Raw genomic sequence first — 20,642 nt, 5'->3', positions numbered from 1 at the left:
GAGATGCCCCTGCCCACAGCACTTCAAAGGCTTTCAAATCAGCTCCCTGGGTAGAACTTTGGCTCCTCTCCTGGGAGCAAAACATAGGTGTGTAGGAATGACAACTTACTTTTCCTCAAATTACGCTTCATCTTTTTGTTTGGGTCTTTCTCATCTCCCAGCCCATCTTCAAAAGGCCTCTTCAAGGTGGAAGAGCCAGCTCCTACAAAAGATAAAACTCACATTAGGCGGGTTTTGGAGCATTCAGATAGTGGTAGTAACCACTGGACATAAATCTGACATCAGGAACCATAAGACAGAGAAACCAGTAGGAGAACACTTCAATCTCCCAGGACATTCTATACAAGATGTCAAAGAAGCTATTTTATTACAGAGAAATTTCAGGAACAGACTGGAAAGAGAAGTTGCTGAATTGGAACTCATTACCAAGCTTAAAACCATGGAGCCACCTGGGATGAATAAAGACATCGGATTCTTATCTCATTATGCATGATCAAGCTTTCTTTAGCGCCTCAGCCCTTGCTTTCCCCCCCCCCAGGACTAATTGCAGTCATCAGCAGTCGTTAACAGCCATCTACAGGTTTACCACTCCCATCAGCCCATCTCCCATTCCCACCCACCCCCACCACCCTCTGTATATATATAAGGGTCTGACACTTCTGTTTCAAGTGTATCTGAAGAAGTGTGCATGCACACGAAAGCTCATACCAAAATAAAAACTTAGTGACTAGTGGTAGTAACCGTTATGGCTCTTCTAAAAACAACAACATACATATGAGGTGGTCCTGTGAAAAAGTCAAGAAATATTGGAAGGGGGAAAAAATTCCTTCAGTAGCACCTTAAAGACCAACTAAGTTTTTATTTTGGTATGAGCTTTCGTGTGCATGCACACTTCTTCAGATACTAGTATTGGGAGGATATTAGGGTGATGATTTTTTAACACCTCATTTCCCTGTATCATAATTTGATGAGCTTTCATTAAAGATTAGATAAAATCTTACTTTCAAAGAGATTTGATTAAAAAAACCCTCATGCAAAAAAGGATTTAAAAATTTTTATTGATCAGTTTTTTGACCATTTCTGAAGTCACTGTAAGCAGATATAAAACTGAACCCAAGCTTTAGAGTCACATACATACAACATTATATAGGGTAATCAAACACACAAGGAAGCTTTTTTTTAGCTGCATAACAGTATAGATGCCGCTAGAGGGCGATCCTTTGCTACCTCTTCTGTAGGTTCTTTTCCCAGCATGCCCGGCAGGGTCTGCTGGCTGAGTGTTGAGGTCCCAAAAAGGGGCTTTTACCTTGCGCAGGTGTGACATTTGTAGAGCCTATGTTGCTAAGAACACTCCCCATTGTGGAATGTGGTGTTGTGTCCAAATTTGATACGAAATATATATAGAATTGTTCATTCAATTTTATGAAACGGTCAAACGGCATACAAAAAAATTAAAAATGGTTTGTGTGTGACCTTATTAAACATTTCAATGGAATATACCTCATTTTAGTCATTAATAGGCAAAAGTTCATCCATTTGTGCTACAGGAAATAATTGTTGAGGAAAAAATAATGAAAAAGTCCTCACCCTAGTGGTGGGCCTGTGAAAAAGTCATGAAATATTGGGAGGATATATATAATGAAATCAAAAAAATACTAAAATACACAATAAAAAAGAGGCCTGAGGCATTCCTTTTGGGAATGGTGGGAAAAGACGTTGTGAAAGATGACGTGAAATGGTTCCTTTATGTGACTACAGGAGCGAGGGTAATTTTAGCTCAGGTTTGGAAACAAGAGGTAATTCATAGAATCATAGAGTTGGAAGAGACCACAAGGGCCATCCAGTCCAACCCCCTGCCGAGCAGGAAACACCATCAAAGTATTCCTGACAGATGGCTGTCAAGCCTGCTTATAGACCTCCAAAGACGGAGACTCCACCACACTCCTTGGCAGCAAATTCCACTGCCGAACAGCTCTTACTGTCAGGAAGTTCTTCCTAATGTTTAGGTGGAATCTTCTTTCTTGTAGTTTGAATCCATTGCTCCGTGTCCGCTTCTCTGGAGCAGCAGAAAACAACCTTTCTCCCTCCTCCATATGACATCCTTTCATATATTTGAACATGGCTATCATATCACCCCTTAACCTTCTCTTCTCCAGGCTAAACATACCCAGCTCCCTAAGCCGTTCCTCATAAGACATCGTTTCCAGGCCTTTGACCATTTGGGTTGCCCTCTTCTGGACACGTTCCAGCTTGTCAGTATCCTTCTTGAACTGTGGTGCCCAGAACTGGACACAGTACTCCAGGTGAGGTCTGACCAGAGCAGAATACAGTAGTACTATTACTTCCCTGATCTAGATGCTATACTCCTATTGATGCAGCCCAGAATTGCATTGGCCTTTGAGCTGCTGCATCACACTGCTGACTCATGTCAAGTTTGTGGTCTACCAGGACTCCTAGATCCTTTTCACATGTACTGCTCTCAAGCCAGGTGTCTCCCATCCTGTATTTGTGCCTTTCATTTTTTTTTGCCCAAGTGTAGTACTTTACATTTCTCCTTGTTAAAATTCATCTTGTTTGCTTTGGCCCAGTTGTCTAATCTGTTCAGGTCATTTGGAAGTGCGATCCTGTCCTCTGGGGTATTAGCCACCCTCTCAATTTGATGCCATCTGCAAACTTGCTCAGGATGCCCTCAAGCCCATCATCCAAGTCATTGATAAAGATGTTGAATAAGACTGGGCCCAAGACAGAACCCTGTGGCACCCCACTAATCCCTACTCTCCAGGATGAGGAGGAGCCATTGATGAGCACCCTTTGGGTTCGGTCAGTCAGCCAGCAGTGAAAGACTGGCAAAGGAAAATGGTGGAATATATGGAAATTGCAAAATTAACATCGAGAATAAGACAGCAAGGCAATGTAGTGTACATGAATGAATGGGGGAAATTCATGACATACATAGACAAGCTAGTAGAATTAAAATAAAACCTTTAATGAGAAATTACTTGCAGAAGGAAATGAGCTCACAAATCAGAAATATTTATTGGATATTGTGAGGGACAGGGAATACCGAGAAGTCCCTCCCATCTTAAGGTCCAGCCCATCCCCAAGCTCTGCCTCCAGCGGAGAATCAGGAAGTGGTGTCCGAGGCTCAGGCAAGGTTGCGGAGCCACTGACCCAGGTGGGACAGGAAAGGGGAAGCCCGGGAGGGAGGCCAATTCCCCCGACTCCGGAATTGCGCAAAAAACGTCGGGGGGAGAGGCTGGGTCTTCCCAAGCTTCTTTGTTTGAAGAAAACGCGCCAAACTCCATTCGGAGGTTCTGACACCTGACCGAAAGCATGTATATAGATCGCTCTGAGCAGTGTAAATAATCAGCACTTAATAAAAGTCTAAAAGGACTATGCTGCGAGGAGTCGTTACTCTAGAGTAGCCGCATCAGCGCCTCTGACAGATATATAGGCAGAAAACACAAATACAATGTACAATAACAAAAATAGAAAATTAAAAAAATGATATATGTTGTTTAAGAATTGAGAATATAAGTGTATAAGTAAGAATATAAAGGTTTGATAATGATATGAAGGCAGTCGAAAATGGATTGAAACTATAAGGAATATTATACCGAGCAACCAGATACACAAATCTAAAAACAGCAGAAGAAAGCACTGTAGTGTGGGTGTCGAATTTGTAATTTTAAGTTGAATTTGTAATCTGAGATTTAATATAAGGAAACAAAGATATGGACAAATGTAAAATATAAATTGTAAATATAACAAATGTAATGTAACTAAAAGTTTAACTATGTAATATACTTTATGTGGAAATTAATAAAAATAATGGGGGGAAGAAAAAACAACACAGCCACAACACAACACAACACACCCACCCAAACATTTGTTAAATTAAAATTCTGATTGCAATTAAAGCTCTTCTGCAACTTGGCTAAAATTGGCAAAATCTCTCCTAATAATTCGGCATTACCCTCAAAAAGCAGAGACATCACCTTGCCGACAAAGATCCGTCTAGTTAAAGCTATGGTTTTCCCAGTAGTGATGTATGGAAGTGAGAGCTGGACCATCAAGAAGGCTGATCGCCGAAGAATTGATGCTTTTGAATTATGGTGCTGGAGGAGACTCTTGAGAGTCCCATGGACTGCAAGAAGATCAAATCTATCCATTCTGAAGGAAATCAACCCTGAGTGCTCACTGGAAGGACAGATCCTGAAGCTGAGGCTCCAATACTTTGGCCACCTCATGAGAAGATTCCCTGGAAAAGACCCTGATGCTGGGAAAGATTGAGGGCACTAGGAGAAGGGGACAACAGAGGACGAGATAAGGTTGAGTCTCTCTCTCTCTCCCCACCCCACTGGAAAATTGTTTGTTCACTATGCATTTGAACACTGCCTAACAGATCCGAACTAAATTTTGCACAGTGATTCCTAAGGGGGAGGTTTTGGTAAACAGCAACTGTCATGGATGCTTTAGCTGAGACTCTTGCATCCCAGGGGGCTGGACTAGATGGTCTTTGAGGATCCCTTCCAACTCTACAATTCTATGATTCTGTGATTTGGATGCTGCTTCGAATCGAGGGGGCAGGCGTTTGAACCTTTCACAACTGCACTGGTTTCAAAACTGCCCTGGTGGTATTTCTCCACCCCCCCCAATTTCTTATAATTCCAGAGCAATCATGGGCATACCCAGCGAGGGGCAGGGGGGGCAGCTGCTCCCCCTAGAAGCAAAAAAATTTAAAAAATGGTTATAAACGGCCTCGGTCCGGTATACCTGAAGGAGCGTCTCCACCCCCATCGTTCTGCCCGGACACTGAGGTCCAGCTCCGAGGGCCTTCTGGCGGTTCCCTCACTACGAGAAGCCAAGTTACAGGGAACCAGGCAGAGGGCCTTCTCGGTAGTGGCACCCACCCTGTGGAATGCCCTCCCACTAGAGGTCAAAGAGAACAACAATTACCAGACCTTTAGAAGGCATCTCAAGGCAGCCCTGTTTAGGGAAGCTTTTAATGTTTGATGGATTTCTGAATTTTAATGTTTGATGGATCGCTGTATTTTAGAATTTCTGTTTTGTTGGAAGCCGCCCAGAGTGGCTGGGGGAACCCGGCCAGATGGGCGGGGTATAAATAATAAATTATTATTATTATTATTATTATAAAGTGATGAAATGAAACAAAATTAGGTGGGGCGATGGCAAATAATCAGTTGTTTACCACACTGGAATGGTGTAAAACCCGAGAAGTATCTAGAGCTACCTAGCGACTGGTAGAGGAATCTATGTCAGTCAGCCATTGGGATTCAAGGGAGGGAGAGGTCTCTAGCGGGCTCTAGCAGAGAGAAGAGGGAATCTTCTAGAGGGGTCTAGTGAGTTCTGCGTCACTAAAGTGAGCCGCCGGCCGCTAAACTGAGCCGCCCGCTATTAGTTTACCTTCTTATTTACATTTAGAAGACATCGAAGCTGCCTAAATGGATATTAGAAACTGGTTCCGAAAAGGTAAGTAAAGTAATTTCTGTATAAAATTAAATTTTAAAGGGTAAAGACCTGGCTCAGAAGTACAATGGGAGAGGACAGACAGACTGGGTTGTGTTTGATGAGCGTCCATCGGAAATTCTTCAAGGAAAATCAGGACGGGATTGAAACGAAAGTTTTGAACAAGTTTTCTTCAAACCCAAGAAAAATATTAGTATAAGGCACGTAACTAGAATAAAAATTAATTTTTTTCAAGCAAATAATTGTAATACCTACCGTAATAAAGCACTGCTATAATTATACATTTATTTCAGTAACGCAATTTAAAAGGTGAAACCAATCTATGAGATAGAACCATGACATGCAAAGCAAGATACCGTGGTGCCTCGACTTACAGATTTAATCCGTTCCGAAGGCACCTTCGCAAGTCGAAAAATTAGTAAGTCGAAAAGCGCCATTGGAAACGCAATTTTCCATAGGAATGCATTGGAAACGGGAAAATTTGTTAAGTCAAAGCAACCCCATCTAAAAATTCGCAAGTCGAAAAAACACGCTATAAAACCGCTGCGGTTTCCGTTCGGATGTCGAGAAATTCGTAAACGTGCGGCCATTTGCCCCACTCGTAAGTCGAAAAAACCGGTTGTTGAGTCGTTCGTAAGTCGAGGTACTACTGCATATAATTTCCTTAAAATTTTGGTTTCATTCGCCTTTTTCGTGCGGAAATGTCACAACCTGAACGACCACGGCTCCCCCCCCCCCCGGTTTTGATCCTGGGTACGCCCCTGCGAGGAATGCTGGGTAAAAGGCTCCTAATCATTTACATTTGTTAGCTGCCCCATGAACACAAATCCTCAGGGTGGAAGATAGACATATGGTACATGCTGTTTCTGAAAGTTAAAGGGGGAAATTCTGCTTAGGGGTGCTTGAGCTAAAGACTCAGGGCTACCACCTTCTTAGTTTCCATGCTCCTAAAACAAAGGCAGCAAAACCACGCCCCCTCAACTGACAGGGAGATTCCCACTCCGATTTTGTTTGTCCCACAACAGCTACCTTCTTTGTCGGTTCCCGACCAGGAATATTTCTGGAACGACTTATTGGAAGGCAGAGGGTCCATTTCCAGCACCTTGTAGATCTGCCCAAAAGCTGACTGTCTCAAGGCATGCTGCAAGAAAGAAATATAATTTCCAAGTTATTTCCAGGTTATTTTCTGTCTCACCGAAATGCAAAGCAAATTCAGTTTCTCCTTCTTTCCTGGTTGCTGTCTCCAGTGGGCAAATGGGCACTGCAAAGGGGAAGAGGCTTCTTAACTTTCTTGACAGCTTCTCTATTAAAATCTGCTACGGTCCTTTCAAGTTGTTTTTTCTCTTGTTGAGGACAGCCATTTTAAATAGAAAATGACAATAATAATAATACAGGCATATCTTGGTTTAAGTATGCCTTGGTTTGAGTACTTTCAGTTTAAGTACTCCGCGGACCCGTCTGGAAGGGATTAATCCACTTTCCATTACTTATAATGGGAAATGGCGTTATCTTCAAAGAAAATAGCATTTTATGTATTACCCATACATAAAACATATAGCTTAAAATGTTGGTTTTCTAAAATGAGTATTGCAGCCACAGTAGCCAATGGTATTACAGTGGTACCTCTACTTACGAATAACTCTACTTACAAATGTTTCTACTTACGAATGGAGCTCCGTCCGCCATCTTGGATGCGGGCTAGATAGGATTTTTTCTACTTACAAATATTTTCTCCCAATGCATTCCTATGGGATTTGACTTACAATATTTTTCGACTTACGAATGTGCGTTCAGAACACATTAAATTCGTAAGTAGAGGTACCACTGTACATCTCCTCATACAAGGTGGTATTACTCAGTTAGAATGCAATTACCATATGCAATGTGCAGGATGCAGATGTTTTCCATAGTCAATGTCACAGGCATAGGTGCCAACTCGCAGATTGAAAAATCCGGGATCGGCACTGGAAGTCACGCTGCAGCCATTTTGGAACTGGGCAGAGCAGCACCAAAAGTCACTTCTAGGCATGCTCTGCCCATTTCCAAAATGGCTGCAGTGCCAGGAATCGCTCCTGTGCATGTCCAAAGACTCCAGATATGTGCAGAAGGAGCCTCCCCGGGCTGGTAAGAATCCGGGACGGGTTTTTTAAAAAATCCGGGCTGCCAGCGGGAAACCGCTGGGAAAACGGGGGTTTCCTGAGGAATATGGGAGACTTGGCAGCTATGGTCATAGGCTACCTTGGTCAGGAAGCATATGTGCCGTCAGGAATGCTTTGATGGTGTTTCCTACTTGACAGGGGGTTGGACTGGATGGCCCTTGTGGTCTCTTCCAACTCTAGGATTCTATGACTTCTGCTTGGATCGCAGTAGAAAATGGCTGACAGATTCCATCCCTCCGATCCCACGGGCCGATTTACGAGGTTGCCGAGGGGAGTATGCAGCCTCCCGAATCTCTCCCCCCCCCCCCGGGTATGGGGGGTGCAGTCTCACCCTCAGTGGCCCGTTACCAGCTTCGACCTTGGAAGGAAGAAGCTGGGAGCCCTGGGTGGAAAGCCCCCGTGGGAATTTTGGATCCCCCGGACGCCATTTCTACGAGCGAATACAGGCTTAATGAGAAGACAAAAGATTGGATTAAGTCATGGACATGCTTCAGACAAGGAAAGAAGATTTATTCTGCTAAACTCTGCCGCTGAGAAGATAACAGAGGAATGTAACCAACAAGAAATGTATGGTTTTTTTTGTATTCATAGAACGTTGGTCAGGAAGCATATATGCTTATTTTGTTTTTGAACCAAATGAAAGCCCTGCACTAAGGGTTTTCCTAGGCTTGCCGTATGTCAGGAAAATTCCTGACATGTCCTGGTTTTCGGGTGTAAAGCTGGCGTCAGGGGTGAATTTTGCGGAGTTGGCAAAATGTCAGGGGAAACCCGGATGTATGGCAACGGCAGGGCCGGCGCATCCATTAAGGCGAACTAGGCAGTTGCTGGTGTGTCTCCCCGCTCGCAAACGCTCTCTCTGCTGCCACCGCTGCCACTTTCGCTCCTGCTTGCTGCTGCAGAGGCGCTTCCCTGCAATGCCCTGCAGGGGGCGCAGGGCCGCGTCACTCAACGGAGCCAGAAATCGGGGGGGGGGGGGCTCAAACCAATCAATCGAAGCAGGCGGAGAGGTGGGGGAACCTGAGCGCGCGCGTGCCCAGTTGTTAGACAGGTTTTAAAAAAAGGAAAAAAGAGCGTGTGGCCTTCGGGGCGGGGCGGCGGAGGACACACTCCACACTCCTCCCCTCACGCGCCTCCTTGGCCAATCGCCGAGTGGAAAGGCGGAGGGGGGCGCCAGAAGGTGATCTCGCGTAGGGCTCAAAAAACCCTAGCACTGGCCCTGGGCAACGCGATGGAAAAAGCAGCAGAAACAGCTCAAAATATGGCATCTCTAGTTTCCCAACCACTTGTGGCCGCAGGAGATGAACAAAAGGTGGAGCGGGATGCTCTCCTACCCAGGCGTCTGGGCACATTTTACCTGGGCACTGTGGGTAATGGCTTCTCTCTGTTGAACAGTCAGATTGGACAAGGCATCCGTTGGCTCCCGCTCACAGGGATCGTGCACACCAGGCCCACCTGTGGGGCAAAAAAGCAGGACAGCTCAGATCAGCACAAGTATAGTGAGTAGGCTTAGGTTATAGGTCACAGGTACGGGAAGTGGGCCTATGCTTTCCTGATATATAACTGCAGGGAATGAGCCGTTTTGCCCTTTTTGGTACAGTGGTACCTTGCAAGAGGAATGCCCTGCAAGACGAATTTTTCGCAAGACGAATGCGTCTTGTGATCTGATGATGACTCGCAAAATAAATTTGTTTTGCGAAAAATTCATCTTGCGAATCACGGTTTCCCAGAGGAACGCATTGAAATTTAATTAATGCATTCCTATGGGCAAAAAAATAAATTTCAATGCATTCCTATGGGAATGCGAATTTTTCACAAAACAAATTGACTCGTGGAATGAATTAAATTCGTCTTGCGAGGCACCACTGTATAAGTCATTTTGTCTTTCTAAAAATCATATGTTCTGTCTCCCTTTGCCTTACCAAGATGCTTTTTCTATGACCGTCACCATTGCCTATGTTTACAGAAAGCCACCCGGTTAGGGAATGTTCTTGTTCCTGTTCTTGTCCGGCTGGCAGAACGCTTGGAACATTATATAAGAATGGATGGTTCAAGAAGTGGGCTATGGGTTATGCCTGTCTTTCCACGCTGTATTGCTATTTTTTGTATACGCATTGATGAAGTGTCTTTTATTTATTATATTGCTTTCTAATATTTACCAAAGTTTAATTGTAATTGTATCCGTGATGGAAAGGCACCTATGTTGGAAAGCCACTACCGTATATGCCAGCTTATAAGGCGACTGGGCGTATAAGACGACCCCCTAACTTTTCCAGTCAAAATATAGAGTTTGGGATATACTCGCCGTAATGAGTATATCCCAAACTTCCAACACACACTACAAAAATCTGCTCTCCAGTCCAAAGATTTAAATGAATAAAACCCAAAGATTTTGGTTAGTACCGTATATTTCTGTATCTCTTCCAGGCACTGAGGCGAGTGGGGGGGGGGAGGAGAGAGAGTAAGCGGCTGCCACTTTCTTTCCATGCAGGGAGGAGGGGAGGAAGGAACCTGTGCCATATACAGGTTGGGATACTCATCTCAACATGGAGCAATCCCGGATGTCCCAAATTTGGTTAAGGGAAGATCTATTCCAAGATGGAGGTGTTGATATTCATAGATGGTAATTGGAAAAGGCCTTGCCCTCTCTGATTGGTGTCTCTTTGTTCTAAACTGGCGAAACTGATTAGATGCTTTGTATGGATGGGACTGCCCCTAAAAATATAAAGGTCAAAGGGAAATAGGGATTGTGGACAGCTATTTGGGATGCCAACTTGCTGTGTCTGTATTAATTTTGTTGCAAGCCTGCAATAAAAGTTTTTTCTACTTTCTTATTCTCCACAAACTCTTGAGTCTGTGATTCTTCTAGCAGCCTGCTATTTTAGACCTGAGCCTTCACAAGGACTTTAGAACCAGGGATTGGGGATCCTGGCCCCTTCCAGGTGCTGTTGTGGCTGCAACTCTCGGTTGCAACTCTCGGCAGCCCCAGCCAGCAGGACCAATGGTCAGAGATGGTGGGAGCTGTAGTTCAGCAACCCTGGTGACCCATGGTAGCCCTGTGCTTCCTTCTTTTCTTAACTGCTGTGAGGATGAAATTATTCAGGAAACCAGGTACAGTCATCCCTCGGTTTAAGTACGCTTCAGTTTGAGTACTTTCAGTTTAAGTACTCCGCAGACCCTTCTGGAACGGATTAATCCACTTTCCATTACTTTCAATGGGAAAGTTCGCTTCAGGTTACGTACACTTCAGGTTAAGTACAGACTTCCAGAACCAATTACGCTCATACTTCGGGTTGAGTACTTTCAGTTTAAGTACTCCGCAGACCCGCCTGGAACGGATTCACTTTCCATTACTTTCCATGGGAAAGTTCGCTTCAGGTTAAGTACGCTCCAGGTTAAGTACATACTTCCGGAACCAATTGTGTTTGTAAACCGAGGTGCCACTGTACTTTAAAAACTCACAGGACTAGGACTGAGGCTGAAGAAGTGTTTGGATTTGATATCCCGCTTAATCACTAGCCGAAGGAGTCTCAAAGCGGCTAACATTCTCCTTTCCCTTCCTCCCCCAACAAGCACTCTGTGAGGTGAGTGAGGCTGAGAGACTTCATGTGTGACTAGCAGCTGCATGTGGATGAGTGGGGAAGCGAACCCAGTTCACCAGATTACGAGGCCACCGCTCTGAACCACGACACCACACTGGCTCTTAAGTAACAAAAGGAGACAAGTTGAAGTGTGCACAGGTAAGCACCATCCAGTACCTCAGGGATTGCCCGTGGCAGCTCTTACCAGGTAGCAGGATCCCTGATGCCAAACACTCCATCACTCGCCGCAGAGCTTCACCGGCACCCAAGGGTCTATTGCACGTGCCTATGGCTTTCTCACAAATGAGCTCCAGTGGCTAGAAGACATTTAGACCTATGTCAGTATGAATAGCACCCATGGAGAAGATGCAACGCTTGTTTGACAATTTGGTGCTAGGCTTTCTACTTTCATTCTGCATCAAGGGGTGGGGATTATACGTGTGTGGAAGGGAAGGTGGTGTATGCTTTAGAACAGTGCTCCCCAACCTTTTTATCGCTGCGGGCCAGTCAACGTTTGATCATTTTACTGTGGCCCACTGAGGGGGGACGTTGATTGTTTTGCGGCCCGCTGAGGGGGGGGGGTTGATTTAATAATTTTAATCTAATTGTATTTAACGTTCCTTGGGCGGCCCGGTACCAATTGATCCACGGACCGGTACCGGTCCGTGGCCCGGGGGTTGAGGACCACTGCTTTAGAATGTTTGCATACCAAGAAATGTTAACCCAACCACAAAACAGGCGTGCAGAACACATGTGCGGTGAAAATACTTCCGGGTTAACGGACTTCAGAAGTCGAGGCATTTGTAAGTCGAGGTACCACTTTATTGTTGTTGTTGTTGTCATTAAATGAATGGGAGCTACATCAATGACTATCCATTCCAATGGGCTTCGTCATAGGTAAAGGTAAAGGTACCCTTGACCATTAGGTCCAGTCGTGACCGACTCTGGGGTTGTGGCACTCATCTCGCATTATTGGCCGAGGGAGCCGGCGTACAGCTTCCAGGTCATGTGGCCAGCATGACAAAGCCGCTTCTGGCGAATCAGAGCAGCGCACGGAAACGCCGTTTACCTTCCCACTGTAGCAGTACCTATTTATCTACTTGTACTTTGACGTGCTTTTGAAGTGCTAGGTTGGCAGGAGCTGGGACCGAGTAACGGGAGCTCACCCCGTAGCGGAGATTCAAACCGCTGACCTTCTGATCGGCAAGCCCTAGGCTCTGTGGTTTAACTCATAGCGCCACCTGTGTCCCTCGTCATAGGAAAAATCCCCAAATGGATTGTGTCTGTGGCAAAAGTAATTCAATCCACTTCCCACAGGGGTATCAGAAGATCCACGTCAAACTGTACAAACAGTTATAGCTCTGTTTACTAAGGCAAGTGGCAAACAGAGTGAAGGGCACTTTCTTCTGACATGCTTTCTCCTGAGATAACTGGGCACCCAAATAGAAACAAGTTACAATTACTGCAATGTGCAGAGCTGCTTTTGAAGGCGGTTCGGAAACTTCAGCAGGTGCAGAATCCAGCATCCAAGTTGCTCACCGGGGCAAGACGGCTTGAGCTCCCAACGCCAATCCTGGCTGCCAATTACCGTATACAGAGGTGCCTCGCAAGACGAAATTAATTCGTTCCATGAGTCGCTTCGTCTTGCAATAATTTCGTCTTGCGAAGCGCGGTTTGCTGCGGCAAAAAAAAAAAAAACCAACAAAAAAAATCCTTCTTGCGAAGCACAGCCATAGAAAACTTTGTCTTGCGAGTCACCAAACACATCGGCTTGCGAGCTTTTCAGTGCACGAGGCATTTGTCTTGCGAGCTACCACTGTATTCCGGCTTATAAGAAGACTGGGCGTATAAGAGGACCCCTAACTTTTCCAGTTAAAATATAGAGTTTGGGATATTCTCGCCGTGTAAGAAATACAACCTGGCGTATAAGATGGCCCCCGACTTATGAAAAAATTTCCCTGGGTTAAAAAAGTAGTCTTATACGCAGGAATATACAAGCCCCATTTCAAAGTGCTGGTCTTGACCTATAAAATGCAACTCGGAACCACAATAACTCCAGGACTTTCTCTCCTTATATTAATCAACTCAGATCCCATAATCGTCTGAGGTCCTTCTTCAAGGAAAGGCCTATTCCATTGACCATAACATCCTTCTGGACCATCTAGAGGGGCTGGGAGCTGGGGGCACACTTATACAGTGGTCCCGCTCCTTCCTCCTGGGCCGTGTTCAGAAAGTGGTGGTGGGGGATGAGTGTTCAGACCCCTGGGCTCTCACTTGTGGGGTTCCTCAGGGTTCTGTCCTCTCCCCCATGCTTTTCAACATCTACATGCAGCCGCTGGGAGAGATCATCAGGGGGGTTGGGCTGGGTGTTCATCAGTATGCGGATGATACCCAGCTCTACCTCTCCTTCAAATCAGAACCAGTGAAGGTGGTGAAGGCCCTGTGTGAGTGCCTGGAGGTGGTTAGAGGATGGATGGCGGCTAACAGATTGAGATTGACTGTTTGGGGGGGGCAGGGGGCGGTCGGGTGTGGGGGACTCCCTGGTCCTGAATGGGATAACTGTGCCCCTGAGGGACCAGGCACGCAGCCTGGGAGTCATTCTGGACTCACAGCTGTCCATGGAGGTGCAGGTTTATTCTGTGTCCAGGGCAGCCGTGTACCAGCTCAATCTAGTACGCATGCTGAGACCCTACCTGCCCGCAGACTGTCTTGCCAGAGTAGTGCATGCTCTGGTTATCTCCCGCTTGGACTACGGCAATGTGCTCTACGCGGGGCTATCTTTGAAGGTGACCCGGAAACTACAATTAATCCAGAATGCGGCAGCCAAACTGGTGACTGGGAGCGGCCGCCGGGACCACATAACAGCGGTCCTGAAAGACCTACATTGGCTCCCAGTACGTTTCCGAGCACAATTCAAAGTGTTGGTGCTGACCTTTAAAGCCCTAAATGGCCTCCGTCCTGTATACCTGAAGGAGCGTCTCCACCCCCATTGTTCAGCCTGGACACTGAGATCCAGCGCCGAGGGCCTTCTGGCGGTTCCCTCACTCCGAGAAGCAAAGCTACAGGGAACCAGGCAGAGGGCCTTCTCGGTAATAATAATAATAATAATAATTTATTTATTCATACCCCACCTACTCTGGGCAGCTTCCAACACACATTAAAATACACTAAAATATCACATATTAAAAACTGTCCTAAACAGGGCTGCCTTTAAGTATTTTCTAAATGTCAGGTAGTTGTTTATCTCTCTGACCTCTCTGATGGGAGGGCATTTCATAGCGTGGGTGCCACTACTGAGGACCTTCTGGCAGTTCCCTCGTTGCAAGAAGCCAAGTTGCAGGGAACCAGGCAGAGGGCCTTCTCTGTGGTGGCGCCCGCCCTGTGGAACACCCTCCCATCAGATGTCAAAGAGAAAAAGAGCTACCAGATTTTTAGAAGACATCTGAAGGCAGCCCTGTTTAGGGAGGATTTTAATGTTTAATAGATTATTTTAATTCATTTTTCTGTTGTAAGCCGCCCAGAGTGGTCCCCCGCAAGACGAATGCCTCGTGCAACGCAAAGCTTGCAAGACGAAAGCTTTTTGCCTTGCGCGAGGTGTCTCGCAAGACCAAATTTCCTATGGCTGCGCTTTGCAAGATGAATAGGAACACATTAATTAAATGGGTAGACCGGGTAAACCGGGTAAACGGTGAACCGCGCTTCGCAAGACCAAATTTTCACAAGACGAAGCGACTCGCTGAACGAATTAATTTCGTCTTGTGAGGTACTGCTGTATTATTTTCTGTGGTGGCTCCGTTTGTTAAATGTTCTCCGTAGGAAGGCTTGCCTGGTTTCATCATTACATATATTTAGATGTGAGCCAAGAACATTCCCCTATAACGAGACCTTTCTTTGGCCTTCCAACTATCTGCGCTTTTACAACAGGGGTCCCCAAACTTATCCGGCTTTGGGCTGGATGCCCGCCACACTGATTGCATGGTGGGCCGGAGGGTGGGGGAGCATGCGCAAGGGCACGTGCCTGTGTGCACCCATGTGCATGCGCTATTTCTGGCACACTCCCGACCTGGAAAGCGCCGGAAATAGCTTGTGTGCATGTGCCAGAAGCCTCCTCCGACCCGGAAGTACACCGGTAAGAGCGGGTGGCGGCAGCGAGGGGTGGGGTTCCCCTGGGGCCGCATAAAAGAGCCTTGGTGTCTGTATGTGGCCCCCGGGCCATAGTCTGTTTTACAAGTTATGCTTTTAATAATTAATTTTAAAAAATGGAATTAAGGGCGTATCCAGGATCAAAACTGGGGGGGGGGGGCAAGAGAGGGGAAGAGAGAGGAAAGGAGGGAAGAGAGAGAAGGAAGGGGTGGGTGGGAGAGAGAGAGAGAAGGAAGGAAGGAAGGAAGGAAGGAAGGAAGGAAGGAAGGAAGGAAGGAAGGGGTGGGAGACAGAGGAGGGAGGGAGAAAAAGGATGAAAGAAAGAGGAGGAAGGAAGGAAAGAAGGGGGGAGGAAGGGTGGGTGGTGAGAGAGAGAGAGAGAGAGAGAGAGAGAGAGAGAGAGAGAAGGAAGGAAGGAAGGAAGGAAGGAGAGAAGGAGTGAGAGAGAGGGAGGAGGGAGGGAGAAAAAGGAAGGAAGAAAGAGGGGGGAAGGAAGGATGGAGCTCCCGTCCACACACACCCCCCAGCTCAGGCTGCTCTTCCCCCCTCCCACGTTCCTGTTGCTGGCTGCAGCCGCGGAGCGGGCGAAAACAGCCTGATTTCGGGGGGTGGAAGCAGCCCGATTTCCATAACCCGCAGCGACTTTTCCCCTTCAGTTTTCGGAGGGATTAACTGGTTTTTATTTGAAAAACAACTGCAATATTGAGAATGTTTAAGATTTGGGAGCACATAGAGGTTGTATTATATTTCTTTTTCTTTTTTCCTCTTTATTCTAATATAGTAAGCTTTAGATTTAAGTGTTAATTAAGTTTTGAATGGATTATGAAATGTGAAATAAAAAAAATAGGTTAAGTATGTTAAAAGAAGAATTGAACCATAATTTAGAAATTACTAAAGATGATATACAATGAAACGCAGTTAGGAGGGACACGAGGAGGTCAACAATGTTAAGACTACATTATTCTTTGTTTCTTTTTAAGGTTGTTTTCATTTTTGTATGTTATTCTTTTTCTATGTTTGTACAGTGGTACCTCGCAAGACGAATGCCCTGCAAGACGATTTTTTTGCAAGACGAATGCGTCTTGCAATCTGATGGTGACTCGCAAGACGAATTTGTTTTGTGGAAAATTCGTTTTGCGAATCGCGGGTTCCCATGGGAATGCATTCAAATTTAATTAATGCGTTCCTATGGGCAAAAAAAGAAATTTCAATGCATTCCTGTGGGAAACTGCAATTCGCAAGACGAATTTTTCGCAAAATGAATTGACTCGTGGAACGAATTGAATTCATCTTGCGAGGCACCACTGTATTATTGTTGTATCCCACATGGGGTATTCCCATGTGGTTTGTCTGTATGTGTTTTTATTTTTTGTTATAAAATTCAGCAATATTTTTTTTTAAGTAAAATACGGTTAAAAAAAATTGCTTCTGGGGGGCAGCTGCCGCCCTGCCCCTCGCTGGGTACACCCATGAATGGAATGAAGGAAATGATAACCTTGCAATCAATCCCCAGGTGGGGAAAGCAATAATTGCAGACAATGCGTTTTTTCTCTCTCTTTCCCCCATCATGCAATTTAACAACCCATTTCCAACTGGTGGGGCTCCATTTCATGCCAGTACTCACCCATCCTTTCAGCGGTGCCCAAATGTGGACTCTGTTGCACAAATCTCGAAGAATACGCAGCACAATCACACAGGACTTTAGTCCATTTGCCCTTGCCTAAAACAAACAGAATTGTTCCAATCCACTTGAAAAAATCAGGGTTGTTTTTTTTTTTTAAGCAAGCCTCTGTGTTTTGTTTTTAATGTACAGTGGTACCTCGCAAGACGAATGCCCTGCAAGACGAATTTTTCGCAAGACAAATGCGTCTTGCAATCTGATGGTGACTTACAAGATGAATTCGTTTTGTGAAAAATCAGTCTTGCGAATCACGGTTTCCCATAGGAATGCATTGAAAGATAATTAATGCGTTCCTATGGGCAAATAAAGAAATTTCAATGCATTCCTATGAGTTATTCGTAGGTAGAGTTATTCGTAAGTAGAGGTACCACTGTAATTTATGAAAAATTAAAAAAGATGTTAAAAATAACATTTGAAAAGGAACCAGAATTATTTTTGTGAAGTATGGTGCTGGAAAATGTCCCAGAAGAAAGAATATATTCTTATATGTCTGTGCAGCAGCTAGACTCCTCATTACTCAGAATTGGAAGAGAGAAAAGATTCCGACGGTTCTTGAATGGCAGGAAAAACTGGTGGAATTTATGAACCTAGCCAAAATGACCGCAGCAATTAGGAATATCCCTAAGGGGAAAAGTAAAATCGAGTGGAAAGATGTTGAGGATTATTTGATTAAGGAAAATATCAATACTGAACTGGGGATCTGTTTGAACTGAGATATGCAAGAGTTAAAGAATGCAAGTATGTATACAACAACTATCCTATATAATGAAGTGCAAGTGTCTGCGTCCAGTCCCTGTGTCCGCACTACTGCGCATGTGCCCCACGGACACAGGGATTGGACGCACACACACGCTCTCCCCCCCCACCTACCGTTTCCCTGGCTGGACTGAGCGTTGGCGGGTGGGGGGGGGATGTGTGTGTGTGTGTCCAGCAAGGACAGGTCCTGGGGTTCAGAGAAGCAAGTTTTTAGAACTGCTTTTCTAAAAACCAAACGAACAGGAGGCAGGATAAGAAAAGGAATAATTTTCTTTTTCTAAAAAAAAGCAGCATTTTGCCATCGCTTTGTAGCCATTCCGGACCATCACATGTGAGAAACAAGCGGCTCATAGATCTGCAATTTCTCAGCTGTTGAGTAGAAAACACTTAAATATAAAAATAAAAGTAACAGAGGAGGCATTTCTGATGTGTTTCAAAACAGAAGGAAGGAAGGAAGGAAGGAGGGAAGGAAGGGAGGGAGGGAGGGAGGAAGGGAGGGAGGGAGGGAGGGGGAGGATGGAGGAAAGGAAGGAAGGAAGGAAGGAGGAAAGGAAGGAAGGGAGGGAGGGAGGAAGAAGGGAGGAAAGGAAGGAAGAAAGGGAAGGAAGGAGGAAAGGAAGGAAGGGAGGGAGGAGGAAAGGAAGGAAGGAAGGAAGGAAGGAAGGAAGGAAGGAAGGAGGGGAGGGAGAAGGACAGGGAGGGAAGGGAGGAAGGAAGAAAGGGAAGGAAGGAAGGAGGAAAGGAAGGAAGGGAGGGAGGAGGGAAGGAAGGAAAGGAAGGGAGGAAGGGAGGGAGAAGGAAGGGAAGGGAGGAAGGAGTGAAGGGAGGAAGGAAAGAAGGGGGGAAGGAAGGGAGGGAGGGAGGAGGAAAGGAAGGAAGGGAGGGAGGGAGGGAGGGAGGAGGAAAGGAAGGGAGGGAGGGAGGGAGGGAGGAGGAAAGGAAGGAAGGAAGGAAGGAGGAAAGGGAGGAGGAAGGGAGGGAGAAGGAAGGGAAGGGAAGGGAGGAAGGAAAGGAAGGGAGGGAAGGGAGGAAGGAAGGGAGGGCGGGAGGAAGGAAGGAGGAAAGGAAGGAAGGGAGGGAGAAGGAAGGGAAAGGAAGGGAGGAAGGAAGGAAGGAAGGAAGGAAACTCAAAAAGGAAAACGGGAAAAGCAGCAACTTCTACAATAAGATAAGAACGAAAAGCCCAACCTGGAACCATTTGGCGTGCCGCAGAGACGCCAAAGCATCAAGGCATTTTTGCCTGTCGAGTAAGTCCGGAGGGTCTTTCGTGGGAACACTGTCTACTGGGAAAACGGGAATATAAAGAAAAACAGAGACAGACACCATTTGACCAATGGGGTTTCTGCCACAAAAACACAGAAGACTTGGCAGCATGAAGAGGGGTGGGGGACTTAATAAGGCTCCCAGAAGTCCTTTTGATTCCACCCCAAATTTTATTTTCTTCTCCCAACACTGCAAAATGACATTTCACAAAATAAATGATGCCAATTTTTGAATTAGTAAATATGCATAAAAGAAGGCATTATTATAAAACAAATGAAGCCAATTTTTGAAATAGTAAATATGCGTAAAAGAAGGCATTATTATAAAATAAATGGTGCCAATTTTTGAAATAGAAAATATGCATAAAAGAAGGCATTATTATAAAATAAATGATGCCAATTTTTGAAATAGTAAATATGCGTAAAAGAAGGCATTATTCATAAATGAAGCCAATTTTTGAAATAGTAAATATGCGTAAAAAAAGGCATCCCCCCATTGGCCACAGAGAATCTGGGATCTTATTAATTTTTTATAAAAAATGTAACACATTGGGGGCAGACCATAAAAGGTGTGATGCTTTGCCTCATCCCTGCTACTTTTAAAGACTTTTGGAGTCGAATGGGAAATACCGGTAAAAGCAGAAGAGATTTACAAAATAGGGAAACCCAGCCAGATGGGTGGGGTATAAATATAATAATAATAATATTCAGCACATCCTGGCGCCTGGGAAGGTCTTTGGCAGTTTCCCTCTCTTTGAATATAGTGATCAGTTCTTTATTATTCTCACCCCAGCTTCCCCCTGCCAATTTACAGGGAGCGAGGCAGGGATGTTTAACAAGGATCAGATAAATGGTACCTCGCAAGAGGTACGAGTCGTTTCGTGTTGCGATAATTTCGTCTTGCGAAGCGCAGTTTCCCATAGGAATGCATTGAAATTTAATTAATACGTTCCTATGGGCCGTGTTCAGAAAGTGGTGGTGGGGGATGAGTGCTCAGACCCCTGGGCTCTCACTTGTGGGGTGCCTCAGGGGTCCGTCCTCTCCCCCATGCTTTTTAACATCTACATGCAGCCGCTGGGAGAGATCATTGGGGGGATGGGCTGGGTGTTCATCAGTATGCGGATGATACCCAGCTCTACCTCTCTTTCAAATCAGAACCAGTGAAGGCAGTGAAGGTCCTGTGTGAGTGCCTGGAGGCAGTTGGAGGGTGGATAGCGGCTAACAGATTGAGGTTGAATCCTGACAAGACAGAAGTACTGTTTCTGGCGGACAGGAGGTGGGCAGGTGTGGGGGACTCCTTAGTCCTGAACGGGGTCACTGTGCCCATGAAGGACCAGGTGCGCAGCCTGGGAGTCATTCTGGACTCACAGCTGTCATTGGAGACACCGGTTAATTCTGTATCCAGGGCAGCTGTTTATCAGCTCCATCTGGGACGCAGGCTGAGACCCTACCTGCCTGCAGACTGTCTCGCCAGAGTGGTGCATGCTCTAGTTAACTACAACTACAATTAATCCAGAATGCGGGAGCTAGACTGGTGACTGGGAGCAGCCGCCAAGACCAGACTGGTGCATGC

At 45.7% G+C, this 20,642-nt stretch overlaps 1 protein-coding gene across 9 annotated transcripts in view; it reads right to left on the bottom strand.

Annotated features, from left to right (window-relative positions):
• Positions 1-20,642, bottom strand: part of STRBP (spermatid perinuclear RNA binding protein) — a 117,149-nt gene that overhangs the window by 36,508 nt on the left and 59,999 nt on the right. For 7 of the 9 annotated variants that reach the window (XM_060270408.1, XM_060270412.1, XM_060270404.1 and 4 more), the window contains 6 exons: positions 18,996-19,090; positions 16,995-17,090; positions 11,433-11,544; positions 9,004-9,101; positions 6,520-6,631; positions 110-202 (listed from right to left, as the gene is read on the bottom strand). In XM_060270408.1, the coding sequence (XP_060126391.1) occupies positions 110-202; positions 6,520-6,631; positions 9,004-9,101; positions 11,433-11,544; positions 16,995-17,090; positions 18,996-19,090 (606 nt within the window). The remainder of the gene's footprint in view (positions 1-109; positions 203-6,519; positions 6,632-9,003; positions 9,102-11,432; positions 11,545-16,994; positions 17,091-18,995; positions 19,091-20,642) is intronic. The other 2 variants (XM_060270413.1, XM_060270411.1) reach the window with 1 other exon arrangement.

This window comes from Zootoca vivipara, chromosome Z (assembly GCF_963506605.1).
Source record: "Zootoca vivipara chromosome Z, rZooViv1.1, whole genome shotgun sequence".
NCBI classification, from domain to species: domain Eukaryota; kingdom Metazoa; phylum Chordata; class Lepidosauria; order Squamata; family Lacertidae; genus Zootoca; species Zootoca vivipara.
This window is presented reverse-complemented; position numbering and strand designations above follow the sequence as displayed.